At 43.2% G+C, this 12,152-nt stretch overlaps 1 protein-coding gene across 2 annotated transcripts in view; it reads left to right on the top strand.

Moving 5' to 3' along the window:
- The first annotated feature begins 955 nt into the window (after positions 1-955).
- The window catches only part of Gabrg3 (gamma-aminobutyric acid type A receptor gamma3 subunit), a 610,116-nt gene continuing 598,919 nt past the window's right edge, over positions 956-12,152 (top strand). For both annotated transcript variants that reach the window (XM_021201648.2, XM_029543594.1), the window contains exons 1-2: positions 956-1,358; positions 6,516-6,664. In XM_021201648.2, the coding sequence (XP_021057307.1) occupies positions 1,306-1,358; positions 6,516-6,664 (202 nt within the window). In that variant the 5' untranslated portion in view covers positions 956-1,305. The remainder of the gene's footprint in view (positions 1,359-6,515; positions 6,665-12,152) is intronic.

The following is a 12,152-nucleotide window of genomic DNA, read 5'->3' as shown; positions in this document are numbered from 1 at the left end:
ATCTCCTTCCCCTAGGTTTGCCAAGCCTATGTATTTATTCTAGTACCTCCTTCCCCTAGACACAGGCTATTGGCAATGGGGGGGAAATTTGCAAAGAAATGACTGGGAGAAGTGTCTGGACAACAGGTAAGGATCCAGTGACCTTCCCAACCCCTCCTTCTGTGAAAGAAAGCCAGCAATCCACAGGCCCAAACTTGATAGATTCCTGCAAGCAGGCATAGCTACTTATAATGACGGTGGCAAATTGGGTGCAAGGGAAGTACTTTTTATATAAAGCAGCCAGTATTAACGAAATTGTGTCTATGATTAGTAGTTGAAAATGTATTTCTAAGTTTTTTTTTAATTATGGAAATAAAATTTCTATTTGTGTTGAAGTTAATACTTGCATGTCCAAAGATTAGCTTTCTATATGATCCTACAAATAAAAACAGGCAATTTCAGTTTGGAACATGAAAATAACGTCAGTCCCACCCAACAGGGTTCTTTGCTTTCTGGCTCTGGAGCCTTCTCTCTGGCCTTAAACATTTCACTTCTACTAATTACTGATAGTGTTTTAGTCTCTCTTTCTGCAAAAAGGGGACATTGTTGGGACTTCCCCAGCAAGCCACAGTTATGAGCACCAGGGGGAGTTCAGGTAAGCAAGCACCACCCTAGAGGAGATCGCCTTTTGGCAAACCATCTCACTTACTTGCAATGGCGTCCCTAAGAGAAGGCACACACGGGGGACAGGCAGGGTGGGTGCGCTGCAGTAAAACTACCAGTACCCATGACTCCATCGATGACACGGGCCAGTCCCCGGGCCCCTTCTGCGCCTCCTTGCGGGATCCCCAAGCTCTCCTTCCCACCCACCAGCCCCGCCCCCTTCCCGACCTCCCAACTCCGAGTCCATTCAAACCTCACTGCCTTCGCCTGGCATTGCCAAGCGTGTTAATTGGGGAAACTCCTCCCCGCCGCGGCCCGCGGGCACCACCAAGGCAACCGCGACCTCCCGCCAGGCTTCGGAGCGCAGCTGCCCCAGCTCAGAGCCCTGAGCCGGCCCTGGCGGTGGGGGGCTCGGACTGCGGGAGGAGGGCGCCCGGCCACCTGCTACCCCCCTTCCCCGCGCTGATCGCTCCCGAGAGCGGACGCACCCCAGCTCGTGTGCGCCCCGCAGAGCCGGACCGTCGGGGACGCGGCGCTCGGAGCAGACACCTGTCCCTCCTAGTCCGCAGAACCCTGGGCGCTGCAGCCCGTGGGAGTCTAGTAGGCGCCTGAGCAAGTAAAGACCAAGCCCTGCAGAGGCCTCGGACCCGCGCCTGGAGAGCCATGGCTGCAAAGCTGCTGCTTCTACTCTGCCTGTTCTCGGGCTTGCATGCTCGGTAAGTGGCTCCCAGGCGTTTCCAAGAGGCCGGCGGGGGCGGAAGGGCGGCGGGGGGCGCCGTCTGCCGGCCGCCAGTCCCAGGTGCGCGCCGTCCACTGGGCTGCAGGAGTGGGAAGGTTCCCGCACCTCAGCTCCTCACCTGTAGGTCTCCCCCAGGACCAGAGCCCAGCTCCAAGGCCTCCACAGCCCTCTGCAACCCGGTTTGTGTGGGGACTGTTTGGGTGATTATAGGATGTGGTGGTTTCAAGGGACTTGGGAAATCAAAATGATGAGGCAGTGGCCTTATCTTTCTCCTCATCAGTTACCCAAGGGCTTTCTGACATGCATTGGTTAACACTCTATCTGTTCCAGCACTGAAAAGAAACCTCCCGACCCAGGAATTCTGTTTTCTCAACCACCCTATATAGATTACAGAAGAGGTGATTGGCAAGAGGAAAGTGGAGGGGGGGCTGGGGCAGGTGGTCAGGAAGAGAGCCCTGCTTCTTCTCCAGGTCCTACACCACACACAAGCACCCCATCTCTATAAAAGAATCAGGTTGCGGTTCACATGGAAGCTTCTTCTTGAAGCTGTAAGAAATTACCTCACTGTGAATACCCCCAAACCAACACCAGTCAGCTAACAGAAGATGCACCCTGCAGACAGACAAGGGCTCAGAAGAAGAGCAGTGGCACCAGAAGGGTTAAAGCCTGTTGCCATAAACACAACTAGAGATGCTGACATGGTTTAATTCCATCTCCTAGATTGGTGCTCTGGTTAGCTCCAGCAGAACTACCCTGAGCTTTGGAAATTCCTGGTTGTTTCCCCAACCGTCACCCTAGGAATTGGAGGACACCCTATTCCCAGAACACACTTGTTTTGACATTTCTCGGGCTTAGAAAGCAGTTATCCCTGAGGGTCACAGGTCCGATCGCTGTCACAGGCTTTTATTTCATTCACATTTGTGAAATACCAGAACTAGGAAGACACCCTAATAACTCCCCCCAAAACTAAGAGAGAGAGAGAGAGAGAGAGAGAGAGAGAGAGAGAGAGAGAGAGAGAGAGATGCCCAAATTCTTACTCCAGCCAGAAAGTCCCGCCCCACCCTCCAGGACCTGTTCTTGCTGAATTGACACTGGAGACTTGAACGGGTCATTCAGGAAGCCAGAGGATCCCGAGACCTCTCCACCAAAGTTTCTTCTCTCCAGGGAGGGAGTTAGAAAGTGCAGTGGAAAGTGTCTTTTGAAGGAGATTGTGCCTGGAGGAACCTTAGTTTAGAGGCAGATACCACCAGAAAGGCTACAGTCACATCACTGAGTCCCTTGTCATGGCCATTAACTCAAAAATCTAGCTTGCAGTTCAGGGTTCAGTCAGTTATTCAGATTTAGAGTTGCCTTTTCTGAAGGAAAGCTGCCTCTTGTCCTCGTCATTATGTACGCTCCCAGAGAAGATGGAGCAATCTGGTTTCTGAAGATTCCCAAAGACACAAAATCTCCCAGGATCCTTTCCTTTCCAGCCAAGGTGCACATATAATGTTAATCTGTCCTCTGTTGAATTTTCAGTCTTGGTAATTATGATTGCAACTCGGTTGAAAAAGAACCCATTTTGTATTTATTGCTATATGTCTCACTTTTGAAGAATTTTTTTTTTTTTTTTTTTTTTTTTTTTTTTTTTTATAAAAATGGTTTTACAAACATGTGTTTGTTTTGTTTGGTCCATCCATCTTTCAATCTATTTGTTAGTTTNTTTTGTATTTATTGCTATATGTCTCACTTTTGAAGTTTTTTTTTTTTTTTTTTTTTTTTTTTTTTTTTAGAAATAAAAAAGGTTTTACAAACATGTAAGATAATTGAATGGTCCATCCATCTTTCAATCTATTTGTTAGTTTCTAGAGGATTCTCTTCAGCATTCAAGATGCCCAGCTGGTATGGATGCCTTGTAGATAGGTTCTGACAGGATGCTCTGTGGTTTTGCAGTGGGGGTGCCTGCCTACAACAGGGGGGTGCCCCCTGACACTCATGTCTGAGCTTGTTGCACAGGAAAATGCAGTGCTTCCTTTCAATGGTTACTGATTTGGGGGTTCAGGAGTTCTTTTTTGATACTGAAAACTCCTTTGAATGTTTTCTCTGGCATTCCGATGACGAGAAGGTGTAACGATTGACTGTCTGGGGAGTGAGCATTTGTTTGTTTTATTTTTAAGGAAAAGCTAATTGCAACAATGCTGTTTGGGATCCAGCAATCAGCAACAGAGTTCTCAGGAAGGTTATATATAACCCCATGTAGAATTTTGAAGAGAAAGGAAATTCCATTTCATCTCACCCTGAGGTGAGATTGGCTTTTCTCAGGGCATTGTGTAGGGCAAGGGTTCATCTTCTGGACTGGGAGAGGCACAGTGCTGGCAGCTGGGGAAAAGGCATCCTGTACCAGCAATAGAGCTGGGGTTTTGTGAAGGAGAGGTAGAGAACAGGTCTGAATCCCCTGCCTTCATCCCCAGTACTCCCACCTGCCCTAGCCACTAAGGAAGCAGCTTATGCAATTTCAGATAACACCTCTCACCACTAGAGGGAGAATGAGACTCCTTATAATCCCTGCCCTTGAAGTAGCCTGGTTTTCCGGATCTGTGCAGGAATATTAGGAGTATATATAGTTAACACGGGAGTGAGTATGTTGCCTGTGTACAGTTGACTGTTGGGGCAGGGAGGACTATGGAGCCGCAGACCTGCTGCTTCTGCACTGGTGGAGCAGAGGGTAGGAGAAGAGGAGACCTGGGGAAGAAAAGAAAGAGAAGGCAGGAGAGAGGCATGTAGCAGGGGACTGGGGAGGTCTAATTTCACTGGGACGAGCTACCTACCTATCTAATTCTACAGTCCTCAAGTGACTTTGCTTTGGAATAATTTGTTAGGTCCTAAAGGCAAAGTGTAGCTATCAGCTGTCCAAGTAATTCACCCTACCTCTTCTTGTTTTATTTTGCTTTGCAAGGTGATACAATTAACATTCCTGATATAGCTTCTAACTATGTAAAATACTTGAATATTTAAAAGTTCTATAATATCCTTTGTACAAGTACGGTTTTACAGGTAGTGAACTGCATTCTCCTTACCGGGTGAAAGGGGTATTAAATATCATAAACTCCTCTTTGTGGTGAATATTCAGCTTAGATAAAATCCACAACTGTTTTGGAATTTGTGGATGGCTTAATTTAATTTTCTAACCAGTCAGGTATTCATGAAATAGAATTCAGTTTAAGATCAGCTTAGGAGAAGCTTAATTGCAAAAGCAATTCTACAAGACTCATTATCAAGATCTCTCACACACATGGATAGCTGTTATTTCATGTCTATATTTACAGTTCCAAGTAGCTGTTGATTAGGAAAGCAGTTCTGAGCATGTACAGACATTTTCTTGCCCTTATTCCCTAACCAATACCTTGGAATAACCATTTACATAGCAGATGCGTTGAACTAGTCACATGGGAATGATTGGAAGCATTTGTGAACATCATGTATAAATAGAGCATCATTTTATGTGTAGTCTTCACCATCTTCAAATTTTCAACTATTCTGGGAGTTCTGTGAACAATCTTTAGTAAAGAAGAGACAGTAGTGCATGGATTTGGCTTTAGGCTGCTGGACTACTGTACGTCCTATCGGCCATAGCTTTTTAACACACCCAAGAGACTGGTGCAGACAAGAGCTGACATGTCCATATATGTTTATATATGCCTCTGAAGATTTGAGTGAAGATGAAAGACTGAACTTTAAAATGATTAGACTTTTCACTGATTCCTTGTTAACTTCAGAAAAGGGACATGCCTGAGGACAAGCCTCTTGGTGTGGAGCTGACATTTGACTCCTGTCTGGAAGTCAGAATGGAAATGAGCCTGGCCCCAGTCTGTCATTCCTCTCAGTATGGAACCCCCACAGCCTCTTTTTAGAGAAGTGACATTAAGGCACACACATAGACCAACTAGGGCAGGAGCTTTGTTTCTCAGGCTCTGCTAAGGTTCCCGCCTGCAGTGAAACATTGCTTCAAGGTAGAAAGAAACTCTTTTTTTGTTCTAAGCCCCAGGTGCTGGGACACAGAGAGCCCCATTCTCTGAGAAAACCAGCTGTTGGCTTGAGGTTTCTCCTCATCAGAGCCCCTGTAGGCATGAACCACTCTGTAGAGAGGGGGCTATGGGGCTTAGCAAACAGAAGGTCAGAGATGTTCAGCTCTCATTGGGATTCACTGAAATGCTCGCAGGCTTGAAGACACACTAGAAAATAGTTAATTCTTAAAGCCTGCTGAGAAAGAAATGAACCAGTTTTGGTGATCAAGGTGCGTAAATTGCCAGAGGACATTCCGCTGTCACCAACCAACACATCTCCTGGCTTTTCTCCCCCCATACTGAGTGCCAGCAAAGCAAGCCCCTCATAGTGTCCCCCAAAGTCCTGGCCACATGGAAAACACAGTCAGAGTCAGCTGTATTCAATGAGTCCATTCTGTAAAAGCTACTCCTGCTTCCCACAGTCTCAGTGGGACTTAGAAACAGCACTACCAAATACTCTGAAGGGTGTCTGATCTTGACAGGTTGGTGTTATGGTGAATATTATTTGAGGGTTTGTACCCCACCTTAGATCATTTAGTTCACCCAAAAAGACACAAAACCTTTATATTTATAATAAGCCTTAAAGCACTAGAGCTGGGCAGATGTCAACCTTCTGTTATTTTGTCTATTTCCCCATAAATACACCCCAAAATCACTTGTCATGTTCTATCTGGGCTGCTCCTACTCCAACTGGCTGGCCCTCATGGCCATGCACTCAGAATCCACCTACCCCATGTTGTGATCTTCCCTTCCCCTCCTCTCTTTCTCTCCCCATGGTCTCTGCTCAGACAAACCCAGCACAAGTTGGTAAAGATCTTTTATTTCCTGTCAGCCAGTTTGGCATCTGTTGACGCATAGGTCTTCCTCTGGTTTAATTTGGGTTGGGCTGTTCCGCTAACAGCAGTTGTATTCTTGCTATGGAATGTTTCCTAATTCTCATTTTACTTCTTTTAGTGTTACAGGTAACATGCATGACTAGGTGGAAGATCCCGGGGATTTTCTGCCCATTTTAGAAGCACGTGGAAGAAGGAAATGTAAAGAGTCTACTGGAGTGGTTACAATTTATGTGTCACATTGTGTTATAACTACAGGTCCAGGAGGGTGGAAGAAGATGAGAATGAAGACTCTCCATCAAACCAGAAGTGGGTCTTGGCACCCAAATCACAAGACACCGATGTAACGCTGATTCTCAACAAATTGTTGAGAGAATATGACAAAAAGCTGAGACCGGACATTGGAAGTAAGTGCCATTTGTTATTCCAATATAAAAGATGCTATGATAATCTATGCATTTAGGGCTTTCATATTAAATAATTATAAATTCCTAGTTGCTTACATAGTGCAACAAGGTCTTATGTATTTGTCACAGTTTGAAGTGAATGACAGCAAAGCCATGAGGTGGCCAAGTGTGGCTCTGTGTTCCCTGTCTTATCCTTAAGGCTTTGATTTCCATTTCTCGGCTAGTGTTCTGAGCTTGCTGCATAGGTTTAGACTTCATCAGCACACTCTCTTCATGGGAATGGAGATCCATGCTATCCCCTCTTTTACAAGTTGGAGGGTAAAACTTTATTTTACCTTTTTACTGCTGAATTGAGAGCTCCTTACTTGTCCTTTACTGTCTGTCAGATATGTAGCTTGTCTCCGTTCTCTCTGCAGGATCCTTCACAGGGAAGGTTTTAATATTGATGGAACCTGATTTATTGGCTCTCTTTTTATGGAGTCTCTCAGCACCCTTTCTACAGGCTGTGTTTGATAAGGTGCTCATTGGCTTGTCCCCTTTCCTGTGCCTTCAACACAAAGTCCCTCTAGTTTTCTAAGTCCAGGACTGCATTTTATCTGTAGCAGGATCTATAATTACCTTCATTCTAACTGGAATGAGATTTCAAAGTCTTGTGATTAAGGAAGGAGAATTTTAAAGGTGTGTATCCATCATGATACTGGATAAACCATGTTAAATTTTCTTGCTTCACTTCTTTTTGTATATCGTGATTAGAAGTGCCACAACTCTCCAACTTTCATCCTGCTTTCAAAACATTTCTTCAGTGTGCTGCCAGCAGAATATCTAGAGATAAAATAAACAACAACAAAACAAAACAAATGCAAAAGCAAACAAATGCTGGCTTGGATGTAGGAAAAAGAAACACTCACTGTTAGTGCAAGTACAACTGTTGCAATCAATGTGGAAATCAGCATGGAAGTTTTTCAGAAAGATGGAAAAATAGATCTGCCACATGATACAGCTGTACGACTCTTGCTTTTACAACCAAAGGACTCTCTCTCCTACTGTACAGATATTCACTGACCTTATATTCACAATAGCCAGGGAATAAAAACAGTCTTGCAACTGATGAAGAATAAAATTTGGTACATTTATTATTATTCATGTGTCAAAAATGAAATTATGAAAATTTCAGGTAAATAGATCCATAAATGTTCATCCTAAGTAATCCAGGTTTAGAAAGAAAAACACTTCATATTCTCTTTCATATGTGGATGGTAGCTTTGAATATTTAGATCAGTATGTTAAATTGTAGTAGCTACATACACCAGGAAACTAGTATTCCACCATGGTGGGTGAGGGGCAGATTTAAAGGAAAGGGATGAAAATGCAGTTTAGGTATAAAGGGGGTTCGGAGATCAATTAACTAAAAAGGGTTACCTGATTTGGAAGGTGGAAGGGTAGAGAAGCAGCAGGGAGTTTGGGGGAGGGTCAGTAACACTGAAGGTATTTGAAAAGGCTATCTAGAAACCTACTACTGAAAAACTCCCATGTATGTATCTATACATATAGTATGATGTATATGTATTATATACACACATAAAAGGAGATTAAATGGTTTTACCCTATAGTGGAGAATATTCCTAGAAACCATAGGCTATCAAATAAAAAAGCATGTTGCCAGGCATAGGTTATCTATTTTCTGTTTTCTTTTTTTTCTTTTTCTTTCTTTCTTTCTTTTTTGTCAATGGTTCCCACAGAACATCCTCATAGCATTGTAAGATATTGAAATTGCTTTTGTTACCCTGTAGAACTTAACGGTAAGACTTCTGCTGCAGACACCACATAGTTCAGTCATAGAATATGAAGAAATCAAGCTGCCACTTACATGGAAGCTTCATCCATACTGGCTAGATTTCACAGAGCTAGTACAACCTATGCATGTCATCAAGGAAGAAAAGTAATAAATCTTATACATATATGCAAATCCTGGAGTCTACAATCATGCCTGGCCTAGCAAGATATGAGGCACTAGTGGAACAAGTATTGTGTAGTAGCCAACAGCTTTCGGATTGGATATAAAGCCAGGTTGGAGTTTTATAAACCTTAATTTAAATTTAAAACAAGGTGGAATTCATGCCCTTTAACTGGGCCTAAAACCCATAACTGGCTATGTCATTGTGTTTGCTTAAATGAGAATGGTCCCGCTATGCTCATATATTTGAACGCATGATCTCAAGGTGGTGCTTGTTTGAGGAGGGCTAAGGTGTGGCCTTGCTGGAGAAAGTCTTGAAATTTGAAAGTTTCATGTCATAGTTGGGTTTGCTCTCTCTGTTTTGTGGTTGTGGACCAAGATGTAAGCTCTCAGTTGTTCATTTGATCTGCCATTGTACACGTAACCATCTGAAATCATAAACCAAATTAATACTTTATTTTACATGAGATGCCCATCATGTTGCCTTGGTCATGGTGTCTTATCATAGCAATAGAAAAGTAAAGAATACAGTCTTAGACACTAAGAGAGAACCTGTGGTCATGTATGTCACAGTCCTTAGGGGAGAGTATAACACTTTATTCTGCTAAATCAGTATAGTAGTTCTTATAACATATATATATATATATATATAGATAGATATAGAGAGATATAGATAACATATATATATATATATATATAGATAGATAGATAGAGAGAGAGAGAGAGAGAGAGAGAGAGAGAGAGAGAGAGAGAGAGAGAGAGAGAGGAGAGAGAGTAGTATATAAACTTCTCTATAAGAGCTCATCTTTACAATCATAGAATAGTTCATCTCTGACTCTCAGTGAAGATTCTTTTTGGAGTAGATAGAAATTAACACAGAGACTCAACTGGTCAGTGTGCACAGGATAAAAGAATATCCTGTTAGTGTGCTCAACTCTAAATGGGACATTTATGTCACACCTCTCCCCCAAGGCTCAGCGATCATCACAGAAGAGGGGATGGAAGAATTTAAGAGCCAGAGGTAATGGGTACATAGTGATAATGCCAGTACATGCATGAACTCAGAGCAGCCGTGACTGTATTCAAAAGACCTGCACACAGTTCAGCCAGCCCAAAATCCTAGCATGAATGACAGAGGGGTCCATCAAGTTCCACTCCTGACTGAGGAGTCATTGATATGGGGGAAGGAGTTAGTTTTGCTTGGGTATGTGGTTCCCGAGAGGCTCCATTTGATATCCTTGTAGCAATGTACATTCTGGCAGTACAATGTGGAACTTAGTAGTTTAAAATAGAGTACATAAAGTGAAAAGTGACTGGGGGCATGGGAGGAATTGGAAGAGAGCTGGGTATGGATTTCATCTAAACACATATGCAGGTATGAAGTTTGAAAAGAGTAAAAAAAAAAAAAAAAAGTTCATCAGCATGAACAAGGTCTAAATTACTGCGATACAAGTTCCCTGCACTGGGATCACTGAGTCTTCCAGTCTCCATTTGAAAAATCAGTAGTGGGACAAGCAATGAGGGCAAACAAATGACTGGGAGAAGTGTCTGGAAGTCAGATGAGGATTTCTACTGAGAAAGGGGATTTCAAAATGTTACTGACTTCCTCAGTGTTGATCAGAGCAAAAGCAAACTTGCTTTTCTGTGGAAGTTCAGTCTAGCTGGAACCTTCCATTCTGGCAGTACTTCTGTGGGGTGAGAGTTTTTTTTTTTTTTTTTTTAATTTTTGAGGAAGAAAGTGGGCATGTCTAGCTTCCAACACAGACCTCTACAGCCCTCCTGGGAAAGGTGAGGTGCTACTGTGTTCTTCATAGAAAGTTGGAGGCAACATATTCAGACACACACACACACACACACACACACACACACACCATGGTGTTTGAATGGGAAACAGAAAGATCTTATCCACCGGACATGCAAGCAAAATTCATACTTCTGCAGTTTATAATAGCTCCCTCCTTACCCATGGGAGTCATATTTCAAGGTCCTCAAGGGATGCCTTAAAGATATATGATATCTTCTTGTTCAACAGAGACTCTATGATAACCTGTGGTAGAGTTTACTTAATAGGGCAGTGTTAGAAATTTACTGTAGTAACTAATAAAATAGCAGCATGGCAACAATAACATATTGTACTACCCATTATGTAAACACACTCTCAAAATATATTACTGTGTGTTGTACTCACCTAATTTTATATTGTGGCGGATCACAGGAAACTGGAAACATACATAGCAAGAGGCTATAGGTTAGGGAAGGGTTCCTGCTGTATACATGAAGAGCTGTGAACTTTTCACAGAAGAGCCCTGTGCTTTTGGAGTGAAAGAATTGCACAGAACAGTGGAGTGCAAAGGGTCAATGCAGGATGTCCCTCTGTTGGTTTAGAGGCTGAAGTCCTGCTGTAGTGTTTCCCTAGACCTTGGGGTATAACACTGTCCCGATAAAAGTCACCATCCCTGAAATGTCCTGGGATGCATCTTCTTGTCACAGCTGAATGCTAAACAACACCCGATTAGTAAACTCCAGCAACTTGCTGATACTCTGGTATAAGGGGGGTTACCTGCCTAAGAGCAGATTTCCTGGGAAGATATTGTATATGTATTTTCTTTCCTGGCTTAGAGGGGTTCTGATTCAAAAGCCAATTTCTCATAAAAATTGGAATTACTTTTCTGTTGTTATGGCTCCATTCAAGTCTACTGTATTTTATCTGTGGTAGCCATTGCCAGTTCAGTTGAGATACCACAGACGTGTTTCCCCTTAGTTTAATGGAATACTCAGTTGCTCACCCACTTTCCCTTAAGTCCCCTCCCAGTTCCTCATTATGTTCTGAGTTCTCCTACAAAGCCTGACCTGGCCAGCTACAGAGCAGTATAGACCTGCCCATATTTGTGCTGTTGGTGAAGGAAGGGGTAGGGTCTCTGAATAGCCCTGGAGAGGAGCTATAGGCATTCCCAAGTAAATTAAACCTGTTGGATTGGAAACTCTTGAAATTTTTATTCTGCTTCTAAGGTGAAGTCTAAGACCTTGGGAAATATACAAAAGGCATGACCTTACCTGCCCCCTACCTGCCCCAGCATTTCTATTGCATTCTGTGTCACATGCTCAGGAACACTGGCTCACCTGGCTTCCTTATTTGGACTCTGCTGCTGCTCCCTTAGTTGTGCTCTCAGGCTTCTGTACTGAGATCAACTGCACTTCCTCCCATACCTAATCTTACCTCCTGTGATGATAGATCATGCTCCCCTCTCACCTTCCCAGTGGAGTGGATCAAGAGTCCCTTCTGAGTTTTCATGGCATTCAATTTTATGTGTAGTTGCAGAATTTCTAAGAGCTACCTGATGAGGGCAAGCTGTAGTATTACCATGATGCCCTCTCTAAAGTATTATTACACACTTTCCCCATTGTACCTGAAAGTTGATATTTTCTATCTCTCTCTTTTTTTTAAAGATTTATTTATTTATTATATGTAAGTACACTGTAGCTGTCTTCAGACACTCCAGAAGAGGGAGTCAGATCTTGTTACGGATGGTTATG

Source organism: Mus pahari, chromosome 1 (genome assembly GCF_900095145.1).
Source record: "Mus pahari chromosome 1, PAHARI_EIJ_v1.1, whole genome shotgun sequence".
NCBI classification, from domain to species: domain Eukaryota; kingdom Metazoa; phylum Chordata; class Mammalia; order Rodentia; family Muridae; genus Mus; species Mus pahari.
The sequence above is the reverse complement of the archived record's forward strand: the minus strand, read 5'-3'. Positions and strand labels throughout refer to the sequence as shown.